The following is a 19,259-nucleotide window of genomic DNA, read 5'->3' as shown; positions in this document are numbered from 1 at the left end:
GGAGCAGCAGCTGATGATGAATTATTCTATATGACACAGCACATATCATTACCAGAGGTAAATTATAGTGAGGAATAGACTTGGGCTTGGACTCCCTTTGTTTGTTGAATTTAACAAAGCTATGGCATTCGAGGATGACTGTGTCATTGAAGTCACGGAGCACTGTGGCAAGCATTATAAGTGTTAGTATTAGCTGCATCAATGAAAGTTGTTATTGCTCTTTGGCTATCATCACTATGTTTGTGGCGAAGGTAAGCACTAATGTAGGGATAAATGTTAAACCATACAATTAATTAAATTATTGTGCATTATTGCTCTTTTATTATTATGCAAATAAAACATGTTTGTCCTTTAAGTGCATGTGAACCTTTATTAGTTGATGTTCTGGGGTCAGATTTCTCTTTCTACCTTTGTGTGGTTTTTCACGCCACTTATCTTGTGGCATATAAAAGATTTGTTTCATATTGTATTTTAATACATAAAAATTGGAAAGACTTTTTCTTAAAAGAAGAATTATTTACTTAGTTATATTGCTTATTATTCATTTATTATAAATTGATTGTTTGAGTCATTTTAATTTAATCTTGATTTAATTCAAAACAATTCTACTGGCTCTCTGTGACTCAAGCAGACCTTTAGATTTAGTTTGTGTTTCTGGCTAGAAATAATTAACAATGTTTTCATTTCACAAGTTTTTTGGTGCCTGAATGTTTGATCTAAGGGCAAATCATGTAATATCCAGTGTGCATCCTTCCACACACAGAGTTATACAGTAACTGTCGTAGATTCTGTGTGTAATACATTGCAAGCTCACCCTGTGTAGCCAATGAGCTGCCCTCACTATCTCTCCTGCCTCAGATGCTCCTTATATCTCTGGCTGGATTTATAGCCAGCCTAACACACAACCCCATCTACATGATGGTGCTCAGGTGAGAAACAAACATGAATACCAACATACGAACACCTAAAAGCTGCGTGTACTACAGGATTGAAATCTATGATAGAGTTTTTGCATTTTCTCTTACTGCTGTGTGTTTATCTCCAGGTCAGTACCTTCAGAAGAGAAGTCCTTCGCACTCTATGTACAGTTTCTGCTTGAGGGTTCTGGAGTAAGTGAATACCAAAACCATGAACATATTTTTTGTGTAAGTGCTATATTGTAAGTACTTTGTAGCGCTCCTATGGCGATACACAAACATAGCTATCGCGTGAGGAGCAACTGAATAACCAATCTCTGCTACAGTTCCAAATCTAAGAATAACATTGCAAAATATCTATGCCTATTTTGCATTTTAGTGAATAGTTTAGATATTTGCAGCAAAAGTATTAAATTTTTCTGTCTTTTTTGCTCAGCCTGGCTGCTAGCTCCGGCTCTATTTGGGATGACCATAGATTCCACGTGTATCTGGTGGAAAATTGCTTGTGAGAAAAGCAAGGATGTGGCTACTATGATAAACAAACCTCCTTAGAAACAGGTAAGAATATAGTTCCTTTTTTGACCCAAATGCATTACGGAAAGGTACATTTGTGTCAAATATCATGCTAAAACAGCAAAGCAGGCTACACTAATTAGGGCAAATAATACAAAGAAGTGGCACTGATGATGATCGTGATGGCTTGTCGCAGGTATCTAGGACTGCAGGTGGGCTTTAAGACGGGTAGGCATTGCGCCCCGGTGCATTTATTGGCTGGAAAAAATGCAGCGGACCAGAGAGTACAGCTTTCTAGAGAATACCGGAGGGACCCTGTGATGCCTCGACTTGCTTAGCTCCATCGCAGCTCACTTTGAGAGCCTCAGTGAGTTGGGAGCCTCCTGATATTTCTTCGTCAGAAACCCCTCCTCCTTTCAACATCTGGCTGAAATGCGATGGAATTCAGGTTTGACTTTTCTCAAGTTGTGCACTAACTTTTGGTATTTATTTCACCCATGGAGCAATAACTGACAGATTCAGGGGATTTTCCCAACTTCACACAGTTTTTTCTGGTATTAATAATTAACTACGATAGCACTATAAACAGTTTATCATACTTTATAGCCAATGGGCTCGCCAACGGACGGTATGGCTCTTGAGAGGTCAACAGAACTTGTGACAGAAATGTTCAAGTATGTTGTCCTTAAGATTTGGTTAATACGCAATTTGATGATTCATTTCTTTTTCTTTTTTGGTGTATGTATTTGAAGACTATGTGAAGGATGCGGGCGCTCTTTATACCCAAATGCACACAGATACACACGAGTGTCGAATATCAAGCTGTGTGTGAGTTGAGGCGTGTGTAGCTTCAAATAATTATTGTAGCCCGTAGCAGATTTCAAATTATACTTTCAAATGTGAAGACATTTTGAAAATAAGCATCAAAAGTTTGTACAATATATTTTTATACCTGATAATGCTGTTTTATTATACACTTTGTGCTTGTTTTTAATTTTTAATTTTTTTTGCCATGGTTCTTAAAACAAATGACAACATGCTTTTATAATTGCTGCTTGGAGTAATGAATCGTGACTTTCTAAGTCTTTATTATTCAATATGTAACATATATTTACCAATGTGTAACTTATTTCAAATATAAAATTTGTTCACAATTTGTTGCTTTTTTATTTCGCCACTTGACTGATCTTTAAAGAAAGCAAATGTCTGTTTTTTTTTATAATTGAGACTTTTATCTAAATCATTTTGCGTAATTTCAATTTCATAATTTACTTCTCATCTTTTGACTCGATCTTTATCTTGCAAAATCTTAGGAGATGCACATATTGCAATCTGGGTCTTGTCAAACTCTTCTGATGTTATTTAGCATTATCATTAATGCTGTTACTACTTCATTTAAACGAAGTCACCAAACTTGCGCAATTATAAATATGTTTGTAATCTATGATTTTTTTTTTTTCTTCTATTAGCAAAATGGGAATTCTTTCCAAGTGCCCCCTGGAACCCACTTAATTACCCCCTAGGTAGGTACATATATACCCCTGCTTGGGAATTTCTGGTCACACAGGCATGCTTTAAATGACCAGCTTTTGAAATCTACCCCGGGCACCAACCAATTAACAAATAAATCAAGCATTGTCAAGATATGCCTGTTATAAGATAGATCTATATATATAATCAAAAGCATATGTAGGCGATACAGCATGACGTCATGCTCTGTGGGTTGCTACAGCATGACGTCACGCTCCGTGGGTCGATACAGCATTACGTCTTGCATGCGCGTGAGAGAGAGAGAGAGAGCGGGAGAGGTGAGGCCGCGCATGCGCAGCTGCCCAGCCTGACAGCCGATCCAGTGCAGCATTCCCGTTTCCTAACGCACAGGAGCGCCGCTTTTTCCATCGCGCTGCCCCATCCAGACATTCACACCGGTGGGAACACGCTGTTAAAAACAAGCCCTCAAACATGTCTGTGGGTAGTGACTTTGGAAACCCTTTAAGGAAATTCAAACTCGTCTTTCTTGGAGAGCAAAGCGGTGAGTGACACATCGGAATTGCCGAGGAAGTTTTAGTAACGAGCGTTATTATTGATTATTTACATGCACCTGCTTGATTTGAACACGATGAAGACATTGTATCGAACATCAGATTCGTAAGCCAGTGTATCGCATCTGTATCGCGTTCAATTTGATTAAAGTTATTTTTTTCGGGTTAAATAATCACTCGTTTATTAAATTGTCAGCTTTTTCTGTGGTATTTGTATTGGTTTCTCTCAGATATTATTTTAATTATATTTTTTTATTAAATATTAAATGCCCGTTCAGCTAAGTATCAAGTTTAAAGCTATTTAATTCATTCATATTTATATGAATTTTATATGCGTGTTGTGTTTTTAAAAAAATCGAAACAATTGTGTAAATAACCGTATTTCGTGAATTGTAACAGTGACGGGTTATGTACTGCAGTCGAGCATCTAAAGTCTTTGCTGTTGTTTTTTTATTATTATTTTTTTAATACCGCGCTGATAATAAAAGTTTCACAAAAGCCCATTTGAATGCATTGTCGGACTTCAGCTTTGTGTAGAATGTAGCTGGTGCACTTACAGAACAGAATGAATAAATAAATAAATAATCTGGATGTTGAGACACACCCAGTGTGTGCCATTGAGAGAACTTGTGTGTAGCTGCAGCCTGCAGACTCTGCCTGGTATTGTTTCTCTGTGATGACAGAGATGACTAGGTCAGTTATCCACTGCTACGGTTCAACGAGTCCCGGCGTTGTGAGTGATGTGAGGAGGTAGGCAAGTTCATGTTTAGCAGGGAAACTCGGCTCTGATTTCCCTGGCGTCCTGCCCCTGTCGTCACTCAAAACCTCCTACTAGATGAATTAAGCCTCCAGAATGTCTTAGCTGTCCTCAGATCTGTGGGACTTAAGTCTGGGATTGCGCTGCGGAGAGTATGATTCACACTGTGAGAGTAAACAATGGATGCTGCCATGGTACGGAGGCACTGCTTCTCCAGGATTCTGATCCCGGCTTTATTTTGTTGTCTCCATCTGAAGCCTTTCAGAGATGTTGTGAAGTAGCAAAAGACCCTCCTCGCAGCTTTTTTTTTTGTGTGGATTTCTCTGGGTGTTGTTGATCCACGCAGAATGTGTATCAGCTTGTGGATCTGTACCAGTCGTTACTTCCATAAACTCTCAACTTGTTAGGCTGCGCAGCCGTAAAGAATTGTGCTCCTCAGTAAAATCAGAGAGTGTTTACACAGGCTGTACACGCTGCGCTGTTTAAAAATGTTTGTCTCTTATGCTCATGATTCCCAAATACAGTCGAAATGGTCATATTGTGAAATATTGTTACGGTTTACAATATCTAATCTATTTGATTATATTTTAAAATGGACTTTATTCTTGAAGCTGAATTTTCAGTAGCCGTTAGCTTAGACATCAGTCATCGATGTCAAACAATCCTTCAGAAATGATTTAAATATAAATATAAAGGTTAAAAGCGGTTGCGTTGCTTAATGCTTTCAGTGCTTTTGATGATAGCTGTAATACATTTGATCTATTATGTGTTCTTACTGAAGGATTTATTAAATTGCCCAGACTATTTTATTTAATTATTATTATTATTATTATTATTATTATTATTTTATAACATTTGATTCTTACAATTTATAATTCATTTGAATTAATCTGGTAATTAATTAATCTGGAGTCATTTATAAATTTAACTTCATAAAACGTACAGATTTTCCACACAAAGGGCATAAAAAAAAGTATAATTTAAATACTTGAGATTTTTTTCCCCCCACTGTGTTACATTTGTAATGTTCCCAATCAAAAACGATCAGCCTACACTAAATTTTTTTTAATTTCTCGTTATAGTATATTATTACCAAATATTGAATGAAATCTTTTTATCAGTATGTTTTTCATGCATTTTGTATTTCTTATTGGAGATAACTGATTATATGCCTTTTTGATCTGATCTTATTCACCTCAGATTTCAAGACAATGTTGTCAAAATGATTCATGAATCAATATTTGTTTCACTTTGATCTGATCTGAGATCATTGACTGATCTATGAACACCCAAAAAAACTACAAAACAACAACAAAAACTCTGTTAATTGAAAGGCAAGTCGTCAAAAACACTGAATGCGAGATTTGATAGTGATATTAATTATATAATAAATAATATTAATGATATTTACCAGCAGTTTTTAAGAGGCCAGCCATTTTTTGACCATGAACGCTGCGTTAGGTAAAAAGGTTTTCAGCATAAAACTTAAAAACCTTACTCCGGTCAATCATGACATGCGGTCCTTTTTGAAACAGGTGATGTGCTGGCTTATAGTCAGAGCCATCCAGTTATTGAAAGCCTGCGAGACAGCTGCAATTACTGCAGAAAGGCTTTAATGTGTTGCCTGTGACTTAAGGGAGAGATAAGCTGAGAGGATTCGTATTGACCAGAGCAGACGGTAAACTGCAGCGTACCTTTTCCTCTTTCTGACGGCATCGGCCATGTTGCACTTTGGTTGATAAATGATTATTATTTAGTAGCTATTTAAATGTATTGGTTTGCATCTTTGTCAAGATTTAGGCATAGGCCGTATCTGATTTCAGCCTTTCCAGTAAACACGGTCCATGTCAATACGTACTGTATGTTGTTGATGTTGAGGACGGCCAGCGATGTTTCGTTCCACATGTTCTTTCTCTCCGCCTCTTATTTCCTTTAGAGACACTTAATGCAACCATTTGTAGAGCAATTTGAGACATGGTATTGATTTTTCTCTTCGGCTCTCCTTTGTGGCTCTTTTTGCCCTTTCTATGTACATCAGCACGCATCTCAACAAAGATAAGAAAAGTTAAAATGTTAATGCATCATGGAAACGCACACCGCGCATTAAAGGATTCTGGTTTGGAGCCTGCTGTACAACCTAGATGAAACATGTTCAGTATTGTGCTATTGTAATCATTTACTCAATTAAAATTTTAAATTTTACAATTAAAACAGGTTTAATGCTGTTTTGGACATTGACCCCATTGATTTTAACTGAAGAAAGTAAGTCATACAAATGTGGATTAATATGAGGGTGCAAAAAAAATTATGAATCTCTTTATGAAACATCTATAAAATATCTTCATTGTACGTGATCTTTGCTTAACATCCTAATAATTAAATCTATTTTGATATTTGTGATCGGTTTTGTTGTGCAGGGTTGTATTACGACTCTTATAATGTTGCGCTCGTCTTCTGATAGCTTTGGGTCAAGAAAAAAAGCGCGCGTTTCGGCAGTATTTACCGCTATTCTTCACCTCCGCTGCAGCTTTTGAACCAAATGTGGTTCCTAAGATCCAAAACTAGAGCAAATTTGCATATCACCATGCATTAAACCGACTCCCTGGGGTCCGACGCCAGTGCACACAAACACTGCCGTTGAGCGCACGTCTCACCTATCTGCCAAATGTGTATGAACGCATATATTCCTTTGAGTGTAAGGTACAATGTTTACCAGCTCAAGCCTGCTAATGTCAGCGTATTTCTTAATTACCGCACAAATTGCGAATGCATAGTCATTACCAGCAATCGGTGCTTGAAATACACGCGGTCCAGTCTTGCGCTTAGAGTGGCCAGTTTGCACAGACAGCGTTTTGTTACGCAGGTGCGGGTGATTACTCGATTGAGATATTAAAAGTGAAGGGAAGCCAAATTTTAGCGAGTGGTTAGATGCGATATGGAAACGGAGATAGTGGAGAGGTGTTGGGACTGCGTGTGAATGAAGATAATCCAAAGTATGGAAAGGAGAACGCCGCCGCTCGTATATCTCATTGAAATGGCTCTGGATTGGGAAGGCTTTGCGAGAAGCTGTCCAAGGTGCTGAATACCCCTCAAGCACCACCCACCCCCCCATCCTAACTCCTTCTGCAGGACACGTGAGAGCTGTTCTGGCTTTAGCGTGCTGGTCGGGGTCATAGAGAAAGTAGGGCTATGAACGCGTCTTCAGTCACTATGAGGAAGATAGTGGAGCGTTATCATGCCGCAGCACACTTCTGAAATCTTCTGAAGTCTCGTTTTTTTTTTTTTAATGTCCTCCTGGTTCCAGACATATTTAAGTTTGGCAAATGCGGCTAATTTGACTGGCTCCACGTCGGCTCCGTTTCTTCACGTGCTGCGTGTTGAAAATAATTGCAGTCGTGAAACCTGGCTGATCAGGGGCCATCATTTATTAATGGTATGGACTGGGCTGAGGGAAGCTGAAATGGCAGAGAGAGAGAAGGAAAATAGAAAATAGAAAACAGTGACTAGTCACCATGTTCCAGCTCACAGAGCTCTGTTACAGCGTCTGAAGGAGTGTCATGTGGGAGTTCTGTATTATGTTGGTGGTGTTAAGAGTCCCAGTGGTGCTTGTCGTCTTCACACAATGGTGCATGGGAGTCTTTACTAGCAGTCCGAACCAACTGAACGCACTGTTTCTGAGATTATGCTGTGTAGAAAATTGCAAATTGTAATTTTTATAATTATTTTAAAAAGTAAACCCTCTTCTTGATTAAAATTAAAGTTGTAATTATATAATTAAAAGTAATTATATATATATATATATATATATATATATATATATATATACACACACACACACACACACACAAATACTAGTTATATATTTTTAGTTTAACATTTAGTTGACATTTATTTATGTTTAATTAAAAATCTTTGTTACATTTTAGGTTTTCTGAATTTTATTCTAATTTTGTTTAAAATTGTAATTTTAATTTAATTTAAAATTTAAAAATGTTAATAATTAATCTCTCATATGCTCACCAAGGCAAAAAAACTAAACTGAAACCTGTAAATAAATATAATTATAAAGAAATAAATATATAAATTAAATGTTTAAATATCTATCCTGTAATATTTAATGGTAGAACTTAAAAATCAGCACAAATTAAAAGTAATATTGTGTCATATTGTAACATTGTATGTTATGAAATGTAACAATTAAAAATAACCATTTAGATTTTAATATATTTTAAAATATAATTTATTATCGTGCTGGTAAAGGTGAATGTTGAAAACATTTCAACCAAGTTTGGGACTTGTATCCTTGCTGGATAAAAGTATTAATTTATTTCATGAACAACAACAACAAAAGTCTAAAATACTAAAATAAATCAAATAAATAAAAAATACTAACCCCTATATTTAAGTCTACTAATAAAGGAGAATGAGTGCAGAATGAATCTGTGTCTATTTTTTACTAATTAATTGGCCATTCTCTGTATTTCTGGTGTGGACAATGGGAAATTAAAATATTTAGTTCAATACTTTTTTGGTACTGAATTAAGTCCGATTTTGTAATTCTGTGGTCTGTGAAGTCTGTTCACAATCAAGGAAGCGATCTCCTGCCAACTTCCTGTCTCAGAATAATGAAACAGGCTATTGTGAGAGTGTGTCACACCGATTACTCACATTTACTCAGAGTTGCCTAACCAGTAGGCAGCCTGCAGTTTGTTATCCCCCATGCATCCTCCCGAAATATCAGCTGTTTATTGCTTTGGATTATCAGACAACGCTCAATGAAGCTGACCGGCTCGAGCTGATTATAGCACGGACCACTGTGATGATGCTAAAATGTTGCCCACATAACTTTGCTGACTCACTGAGCCAGCAGCACAGGCTTGGATCGGCTCATAGACACCCTCAGAGAGCGAGCAAATGCGTCAATCAGCATGTCTCCAGGCAACAGTGTTCAGAGCAAGTGAAACCAGTACTGCTGCACACTCGCACAGCGGGTCAGGGTTAGCGCGCCACAAAAAGCCTCATTTATTCTGTCTGTTGATTCACTCTGACGTTCGCTAGATATTTTAAAAATAATCGCAGTTAAACCTAACCTTCCCGAATTCCTTGTCGCTTGATTTGACCTGGTCTTCAGATGTGATGACAAGATCGGCTACTGTTTTTTTTCACTGTGCTGAAGAACATGAACTTGGTGGTGAATGTAACCAGCTGTTTGATGTCAGATCTACTACGCTGACGGTTGGCCTCAGGTGTTATTTGCATGATAGCTTAAAAACTTCCCTTGTTGCTTTCAGCAGCGCCAGATCTGCCAAACTCACGAGAACCTCAAAGACTATGAATTGTGTTTGACTCGAGACTTTAGAGGACGTCTTTTGAATGGATTACGGATACGCTTATCTTATTAATTCCACTTTAGAGTCGTATTGGTTTTCCCCATCTCCCTCGAGAGCTCTTAATGCGCAGTAGTTATGACTAAAACATATACGCTACTATGCTACCTGACATTTATCAAAAGAGAGTTTGAAGGTATGTGTAGTGTTACAAAAATGTATCTTTCGAATAAATGGTTGAAAAAGTTATATTCATCAAAAAGTCCTGGGGAAAAAAACGTAGCGTGGTTTTCAACATTGATGATAATTTTAAATTCAAATGATTTCTGAAGCATCAAGTGACACTGAAGATGGAAATAAATTATATTTTAAAATGTATTAAAATGTAAACTGTTATTTTGAATTGTAATACTATTTTACAATATTACAAATTTTTACAGCATTTTTTATTTAATAAATGCGACTTTTTAAAACAACAAAAACATTAAAAAACAAATGTATGACCCCAAACTTTTGAAGGGTAGTGTGTAGTGGATCCAATAAGCTGGGATAAATCAGGGATTTATTAATTGATTTAAACCTTACATATTCTAAGAATGAAATAAAAATAATACTAAAATGCTGCATTACTTCACTTGTCCATGTGAGCTTATTTGTATTAAAAGTCAGGATTTTTGTTTGTTTTTCTTTTAGCATGAAATGATGATTGGAATACCCTCTAACTATGCTGAATAATTTAAATACATTTAATTTGTTGTGATGCTAATATTTAATTACAAAAATAATATGTATTAAAATATTTCTCATAAAACAGTCAAGGAAATAACCTAAAAAAAAAAAAAAATAAATAAATAAATAAATAATTATATATATATATATATATATATATATATATATATATATATATATATATATATATATATATTTAAGTAGGAGCTCTCCTCCATAATTATTTAGCTTTTATTTTGTCCACCATCATATATCAGGTAAAAAAAAAAAAAAAATTTTTTTTTTTTTTTTTTCTAAGAGTAACACATGGGATGTGATCAAACACTGTATGCAGTGTGTCAGGACCACTATGCATGCAAAAAACATTATCACTTATAACCAAATTCTCACTGATCTTTGGTCTTTTTAGTATAATTTTCTCAGCATATCTTTTTTTGCATATTCTCAACCCTATGCACAAATGGAAAGATCTATAATTATAAATCTCCCCTTGGTGACTCTCTTACCATACCACAAGTCTCTCTCTCTCTCTCTCTCTCTCTCTCTCTCTCTCTCTCTCTCTCTCTCTCTCTCTCTCTCACAGCACTCTCTTTAATGTTCATAGATGCCCTCTTGCATCCTAATGAGATTCACAAGCAAGTTTTCTTTGTTTCCTTTGCTCTCTTTCTGTTGTTCATTGTTTCATGTCTTTTCTGTTTTTGCTCTTATACTTTCCCTTGAATATTTTCTCTCTATCACTCTGGTAGCCCCACTCTGGCTCATTTTATACTCTGTATCATTTTTGCCAAATGGCCTCTAAAAAGTCTTTTTTTAAAAAGGCTCATTTTTATGTCTGTATAGGATCAATATGGCTTTCATTAGTTGTGTGTATTCAGCTGAATCTGATAACACATTATAAACTTACATTACAGCGGGCTTGTGTTCATTTTGTGGCATAATGCATCCAGTCAATGAGCTGCTCTGGACTCCAGTCGTCCTCCCTATCCTTTTAACAGCAGAGTGTACAAAATACATAATAATTCATGTACATTTTAATGTTTTTTTTTAGTTGTGGGGGGAAATTACTGAATCTTCTACAGAAACTATATAATGTAAACATTTTCTTTTACAGACTTTCTGATATAGTTCTGATAGTTTGTATTGCTGATTAGAAATATATTAATAGCATAATCTTTAAAGATTTTTATAGACAATATCTGTTCAGGGCATTGGCAACCGAGTGAACTGGCGTTATTTATACATTATTTTTTCAACATCTATATTGAAAATCTTTCTTAGAGCCATACATGCAGTGCAGAAAAAATAGAAAACCAAAAGCATTTTTCTTTTCACCTCATAAAAGATAATCTTAAATGGAATGCATCAAAATCTATTTCACGGCGCTGTACTCCATCATGTTTTCATCCTTGATAAGGTCAGCTTGACCTTAAACATTTCTTTGCTTCTCCCTTCCATACTCGGAACGAAAACAGTAATTTATTTTTCTAAGAACAGGCGATCACTAAGTAGAGGTGATGAGCTCTATAAATTTATGATTACTGCTTTTATTTATAGGATCTTGAAGAGTTATCTTACTTGGAAAGATGTCAAGGCATTCGAACGCCTGTGCGCAAGATTGATGTTACTGGAAGCCATCAGCAACTCCCTCTTCCCAGTATTTCACAGAAAAATGTTTATACACACCTTATGAGATTAAACGGTGTTATGGAATTTACACATGCCTGGTTGAACTAAGTGCACTTTTGAGATTTGCAGCCCTACATCGCAGGGAGAGAATGGTAGTGCATTAGCCCTTCTTGTCTCATTGGCAGCTGAACCCAAGTTCTGGCACTTGTTAATTTTGCAGATGGCAAATATGCCCAATTAAGTCTTACTTCGGTACCATGCATAATGAATAATAATGAGTTTAGTAATGAGTTTTGAATGCGTTGCATTCAGTATGTGTCGTGTGGTCATCTCCACATTAAGCCTTGAGGTGCTGCTTCGTTTACAATATAATACAATGTGGATGGATGCTATCGAGCTTCAAAAGTGATGTAAAATCAGCATTTCATCGTACAGCTAGCCATACGTAAATAAAAAGAGCACCTTTTAAAGCTTCTCTTTATGTTCTCCTCGTCATACGGATGTGGTTAGGCGTGGCTGTGGGTAAATGATAGCACAATGTTTTGGTCGAACTGTTTCTTTAAAGCCAGTTGCTGACCAAGCCCATTGTGAAGAAGTGTATTGATCCTGAGATTGAGGTCAGGAACTGCATAACCAGGGTGAGGCTTTCTGTGGAGGTGTCCTGAGGCTGTAAATTGTGAGGTAAATGCTATGGACGAGAAGGGGTGGATGCTCTGGCCTACCTATAGTGTCCTGGATCAGTCAAACTGTTTTAGATATTTGGAGCATTTCATTTGCTACATTTAAATGTGGAAGACCAATGTACAGATTTACTTTCTTATCCATGATGCATGTACAAATCTTGCGTGTGTATGGTAACATGGTTTATGATGACACTTCCTGAGCATGCTAAAGCAGTGTTTTATGAAATTCTGTAATAGTATTCTGTGAGGGGTAGGGTGGGTGTAGGGCGACAGAAAATATGGTTTTGAAGTATAAAAACCATTATGCCTATGGAGAATCCCCGTAAACCACAAAGTCATGTATGTGTGTGTATGTTGTTTTAACATTTGTAGTCCACATATAGTTCATAGCGATTTTTATTGGTTTTTTATTGGTTTTATTTATTGATTCAGATATTGATTGAAAATCAAGCATTAGCAATAGGAAGTGGTAAAGAGACTTGGGGTTTGCTATTATATATATGGAGTAAATATATATATATATATATATTTACATTTACTACCACTGTCAAGTTTGTAATGCTAAGTAAAATACACAAAAATAAATTCAGATTTGATCCAAGACTGGATCTAGCTTTTCTGTTTCTATGTTCTATTCCATTCTGTTATTATTATTATTATTATTATTATTATTATTATTATTATTATTATTATAATAATAATAATAATAATAATAATAAATGAATACATTTATTACTATATTAATATTAGTGTTTTTAAAAGATGAATTCAATTGATAACAAAGACATTTATAATATAATAGCAAAAAAATATTTTTTTTTTATCTTTTAATAGATGGTTATGTACCAACCTACCTATTTGCCTACCTTTAGATTAAACCCTGTTTGTCATTGAAGGTCAAATTCATTATTAGCACAGGGGCTTGTCATTTGTGCAAAGTGCTTTGGACTTTTTGGATTTTTTCTTCTTTTGCATTCACTTCACTCGTGATGCAGTGAAGTCAGAAGTTTTTAGCCCTGGAGCAATGCAGTGGAGACTTTCATTCAAACCATGTGACAAACTCCCCCCAAACTCAGTGATACATTATGGGGTCAGTCCGTGAGTCCTATCAGGTGCCCTAGAGACACTGCTTGAGTTGTGCTGATAAAGCAGCACAGGGCCGCTGGACTGTTACCCCGAACAGGAAGAACTCCCAGCTCACTGCCGGCAATAATTCACCAACCTGCTTCTTAAAATTTAAATGACTGCAAGGGCGCAGGGTGTTGAGAATTTGTATGTTAGTGAGGAAGAGAACAGAGGGTTGGACCTGCGAATCCTCAGGCATCTGCTTGTTATTCTTTTCGAGTCTTTTGTTGTTTGTATATCATTTTTGCAACACTGAATTATCCTGGCGGTGCAAATACATTTGATGCTGTATGCCAAGTCAAGCTCATTTTATCGTGAATGGGCCTCTGACATTTCACTCTGCGGCAGAGACTCAATTTGGAAGGCCGGGTTTGCAGAGACGCAGAGTTAAAAGAGCCGTCCCATCTACAAAACAATTGAACGTGAAGGCTTTAAATGTTTTATCAATATACCTGCATTGTGAAAGTGCTCTTGGCTCCTGAAAGTGGAGGGAATGCACGTGTGCACGTGTTTTTTAAAGCAGCTGGAAGGCCAGGATTCGCATTGGCTGGATCTAGAGATAACCCTGTCTTCTTCATTTCACATCTCATTGCTCCATCCTAACGTTGTCTTCCTGTCTGATGGATTGGAGGAAGCGGATCCCTGGCAGCTTTGATCTGCTATTGATTGACTCAGCTGCCAAGTAACGGCAGGTAATTGATCGCAAGCTGCACCTCTTTTTTCTCATTTTTTTTCACAGCCCTGCCTGCCTGGAGACCGATGTTATACGACTCTCATATGGCCTTGTACATACCATCAAAATCTAAAGGCACTGTTGACTTTTATATGTCTTTATTGTGTGGTTATAGAATATATCGGGTTTTAATTTTTATCAGAATACGGATGTTAAAACATTCATGTTTGATGGAATCTCGTAGTATTACATTTCGATAAAGTCAGCAATAATAAAGCGGAATAAACGCTGTTGATTTAACGCCGCGTGGGTTCATCGTTTAAGACTGATACGCTAGCATTTATTAAAATCTTTGCTGGAAAGCTGGATATTGAAATGTGCTGGGGATCATAAATCTCTCTCTGCATAATGTAATTGCAGAAATGTACAATATAGGAAGAGGCGAGTGAATTTATGAAACTTAATTAAAATGAGCCGCCATATGCCTGTGTGCAGATCAGTGAATGTGATGGTTTAACCTCTTTTCTTTACTGTTAGTGAGTTTCACGAGCACCGTGAGTGTTTCCATGATGGTCCGAGGTTTTTTTTAATAAATGTAACTGTAGGTGGTTTGCCAATTATTGGTTGATCCAAACTAATTATGTTCATTTTAATAAACCTAAAAATTCATTTAAGCTTAGTTAAGAGCTTCAGTTTTACTGTGCTCCTGTGTAGTACACATAAATAGTTTATTTGCTGTCATTCTCCACTTCAGCTGTGTGAAGAGCCACATTTTTACTGATTTTAGGCTTTAGGCCACATACCTAATACACTACGTAATAATAACAACAAATATAATAATTCTTGCCTGACTCTATTGTAATTTCTTTTTCTTTCAAATCAAATTTTAAACCATAGCACTTATATTTAGAAGCGGAATCCACAGAGAGACCTTAAAGCTTTTCTTTTTTGGCAACAGTTTTTCTTACAAATTTGGGAAGACGGTGGGTGCATGTTATGTATTCAAACGCACGTTATAAATGATGCAGAGATGCAGTTCACGCAGAGCAGCATTTAAGTGCTTTAAGATCACGCAGTGATGACAGAAGCATTGAAATAATACTGTGAATAAGTCAACATTGAGATATTCAAAAATGCGTTTAGTAATTGTTTAAAGCCATTTCGTAATTTCAATCGTCAAAAAGTCACCCCAACAAGATTTTCTCCGATTTTTGCAAATCATGACGGACATGCTTCACAGGGGTGAAAATACAGAATCTGTTTAAATAGTTTATTGTGATTTTGTAAAAAGTTGTGTACGTGTATATAAGTTCAGCACAACTGCAAGCTTTTTACGCTAATAGCAAATACATTTTAAAAGAATGCTTTTTCGTGGAATGTTTTTATTTATCCCGTTTCTTACAAAATGGACAGAATTTTAGCCATTACAGCTTTCGGTGCAGGTGTCGTCAAAATGAGAGCTCTTCAGATGGCTGAGCAGTATCCCAGAGCTGCTGTCATTGTTGAGGAAAAGTGTCATTCTCCCAGCATGGAGCTCTGTCTCACTCCAGTGAGTCCAGCAGTCTGCTGATGTTTCGTTTCTCGTTCATCTGGCTTCTGTAGATCAGCTCTCCATCAGTAAGTGAGCAGGGCCTGCTCTGTGCTCGCCTCCTTTGTTTTCTTTCTTTGACACTCCAGACAGTCTTTTCCTCACTCCGGGCACAGTGAGGTGCAGTGCTGCTGTGGAGCATCTAACCCACAACATTTCCTCACAAATAAGAGACTTGTTGAGAGAAAATATAGTTGACTAATCTATCCTGACTATACGTAAGCCCTAGAAAAGAAAAACATGGAAAATAGGATGCTTTTGAGGTCTTGGTTAATCTATTCAACCTAAAAAAAAAAAAAAGTTTAAATAGAGAAGACATTTCTCAAAGATTAGAAGAAATTTCTCTGCATTAAATTGATCAGAAGCGATCTGCATTTACATCAAATTTTATCACAGATAAATTCTGTTTTTCTAAACTTGTTTTTATCAAAAGATTTTGAACAAAAATATTAAGCAATAAAATCTCTTTTCAGCATTATAAGAATTTTTTATATCTGAGCACCCAGTCTGGAGGACATTGTAAAGTTCTGTAGGATAATGTGAAGAATTATTGCTGAATCACAGGAATTACAAAATATTACAAAGTTTTTAACTATAGTTATTACATTGGTAACAATGTGGTACGGTGGTAACAATAACGATATAACTAGGTTACTGGATTTTAATCAGATAAGCACAGTCTTGGTCAGCATAAAAAATCCTACCATTCACAACCTTATTTGTAATAGTTAATTATGATATATTAAATGGAAACCTAATGGACATTTACGCTTTTTTTTTTTTCTCGTGAGGTAAAAGACCTTGGTAATCGCATAATATAAATTCAACTCATTTAATTTTTTCATGCTGTGTAATATTTATTATTTTCATATCTCTGTTGCTTTTACAGTACGACAACATTTGTCTTAGTAGTGTCTATTTTTACTTTAGGAAAACATCTAAGACAAAGTTAATACTTAAATGAACCACAATTTAGAAACCTAAGCTTTGAAAGACAAATATTCCTCTGGGAATTTTTAAACTGCGGTAAGAAAAAAAGCTGTGTATTAAGAAGCGGGAACACATCCTCTATTCATCGCCCCATTCTGTGTCTGTACACACTATCAGATGTGCCTCATAAAGGTGTGTGTGTGTGTGTGTGTGTGTGTGTGTGTGTAAGATTGAGTCACAGCTGTGCTAAACTGCCTCGATGGCTCAGATTGACTCTATGGGTAATTAACACACTCCAAAACCAACTGGGACTGTTAGCAAGGAATCATCTAGAGACAACTGCAAAGAAGAATGTTTATTATTTCTCCACATGAAGCTGAATATCAAAGCACGCATCCACAGTCTCCCTCAGCCTTCATTTTCCTTCCTTTTTATCCATGATAATGCATTCAGTGCGAGGTTTCCCTTAGAGGAGCGAGCGGTCTTGTTTTTTTCACTGTTAAACTGGGGTTTTCTTCTCTTTTTATTTGCCTTGGTGGTGCCTCCTTCCTCAGGCCTAATGAAGAAAGAACTGAATGGCAGCTGTAATGTGTTTTTCCCTCGTTCATTATTAGTGAGCCTAATAGACCAGCCATTATTCTTTCAGCGTACATGATTATCTAATTGAATTCGCTGGATCAGCATGCCGGTCATCTATAACTTTAAGGGTGCTCTTCAGTTTTCATGTAGCTCTATGACAAATTGTCTGCTCACGCACCAGTGGCAGAGACTGATGGGCCTTTCAGTGAGCTGCTTTTTAGCAGTGACCCACAAGAAAGAACTCTGTGTACACTTCTTTTTTTAACTTTGTTTTTTTTTAAAATGTATTTTTAAACCAGTTTTGACAAAAAAAAAGTGGAATAGATCTAAATCACGTCAGAGAAGTTTAATGAAATCGTGCACATTTGTGGGTTTTGTAGACATCTATTTTCTATTAAATCCATTTTAAAGGAATAGTGTACACAAAACAGAAAATTCTGTCATTAACTACTCAACCTCATGTTGTTCCCAACCTGCAAGACTTTTGTTGACCTTCTCATAGACAGCAAGCTAGGTCCGGGAGCAAAGACATTAGTAAAATAATCCATGTGACACCAGGGTTTCAACCGTAATTTTACAAAACTGTGAGAATACTTTCAGTGTGCAAAGAAAAAACAAGTTATATGAAGCATAAGCAAGCGCATGTATCGTGATACTGAATAAAGTCGTTGTTTTAGGGTTTTTTTGCGTATTCTTGTAGCTTCATAAAATTGATTATTTTACCAATATCCTTGCTACATTTCTGCACCTTGATCGTGGTAGTAACCTTGCTGTCTGTGTTTTATCAAAAATATATTATTCTGTGTTCCCGAAGATTAACGAAGGACACGAGAGTGAGCAATTAATAACAGAATTTTCATTTTTGGGTGAACTGTCCCTTTAAGGCAGTAGATGAGTTGATGCTATCCAGAATGCATTAGGTTTGTGTTTACACAGCAAAAGAAAGTAGGCAGGGTCATAAAGTGAAGATATAATGACTTTTCCACAGACTATTTTTTATTTACAGGCAGGTGTTGTTTAAATTATCCAAACGGACTGTATTTTAGCCCAGACCCTGCATGATTAATTAAAATGCTACCTGGATGATTTCCATCTCAAACTGGGATCTGTGCGACGGCAGAAGTTGGCAGCCTTGTCAGTCAGTACTCTGAGGGTTTATGGTTCTCGGAGCAGCAGTCATTAGACACATACACATGATTAATGTGAGGCGTGACTCTGCAGCTTCTGCTGGCTGCTGATATTGATGGGCCTCTGACACCAATTACAGCTGAATAATTAGTTGATTGACTTGCTGTTTGGGAATTCTGTTGCACATAGCGCAACCGGTTCGCTTCACTTGAGGCCTGAACACAAGATGGTGATCATCCTGTGTTGAGGTGTGTCTTGGATTAACTGATCCGGCTTTGCTGGGAGACCACATAGACTGGCTTCATCCAGCTAAAACCAGCAAACCGCCTTAGACCATTAAAAATGGCTTAAGGCATTCTAAGATTTGTATTTATTCATACATTCATTCAGGCAGATCTGGTTTGCTGAATTTAGACCAACAAAAAAAAAATCTAATATTTATAAACCACTCCTAAACCAATATTATGAGTATGATATTAATATGTGTAATAAAGTAGAGCCTGAATGTACTTCTTTTTTTATTAAATATGTTTGTACAATATTTTAAAAGCAAAAGACAAAATTCAGTACTCTTTACATTATGCTAAAACAAACATTGAGTTAAATAAGATGGTTAGATGGTTTTCCTGATTAGATTGGTCT

General features: G+C 36.4%; 1 protein-coding gene across 1 annotated transcript in view; it reads left to right on the top strand.

Annotated features, from left to right (window-relative positions):
• The first annotated feature begins 3,260 nt into the window (after positions 1 to 3,260).
• Positions 3,261 to 19,259, top strand: part of LOC122347614 (ras-related protein Rab-6B-like) — a 68,736-nt gene continuing 52,737 nt past the window's right edge. Inside the window, 1 exon segment of the mRNA XM_043243024.1 lies at positions 3,261 to 3,462. Within this exon segment, the coding sequence (XP_043098959.1) occupies positions 3,393 to 3,462 (70 nt within the window). The 5' untranslated portion in view covers positions 3,261 to 3,392.

This window comes from Puntigrus tetrazona, chromosome 6, assembly GCF_018831695.1.
Source record: "Puntigrus tetrazona isolate hp1 chromosome 6, ASM1883169v1, whole genome shotgun sequence".
Lineage (NCBI taxonomy): Eukaryota > Metazoa > Chordata > Actinopteri > Cypriniformes > Cyprinidae > Puntigrus > Puntigrus tetrazona.
Note: the sequence above shows the minus strand (reverse complement) of the source record. Positions and strands in the feature narration are given on the sequence as shown.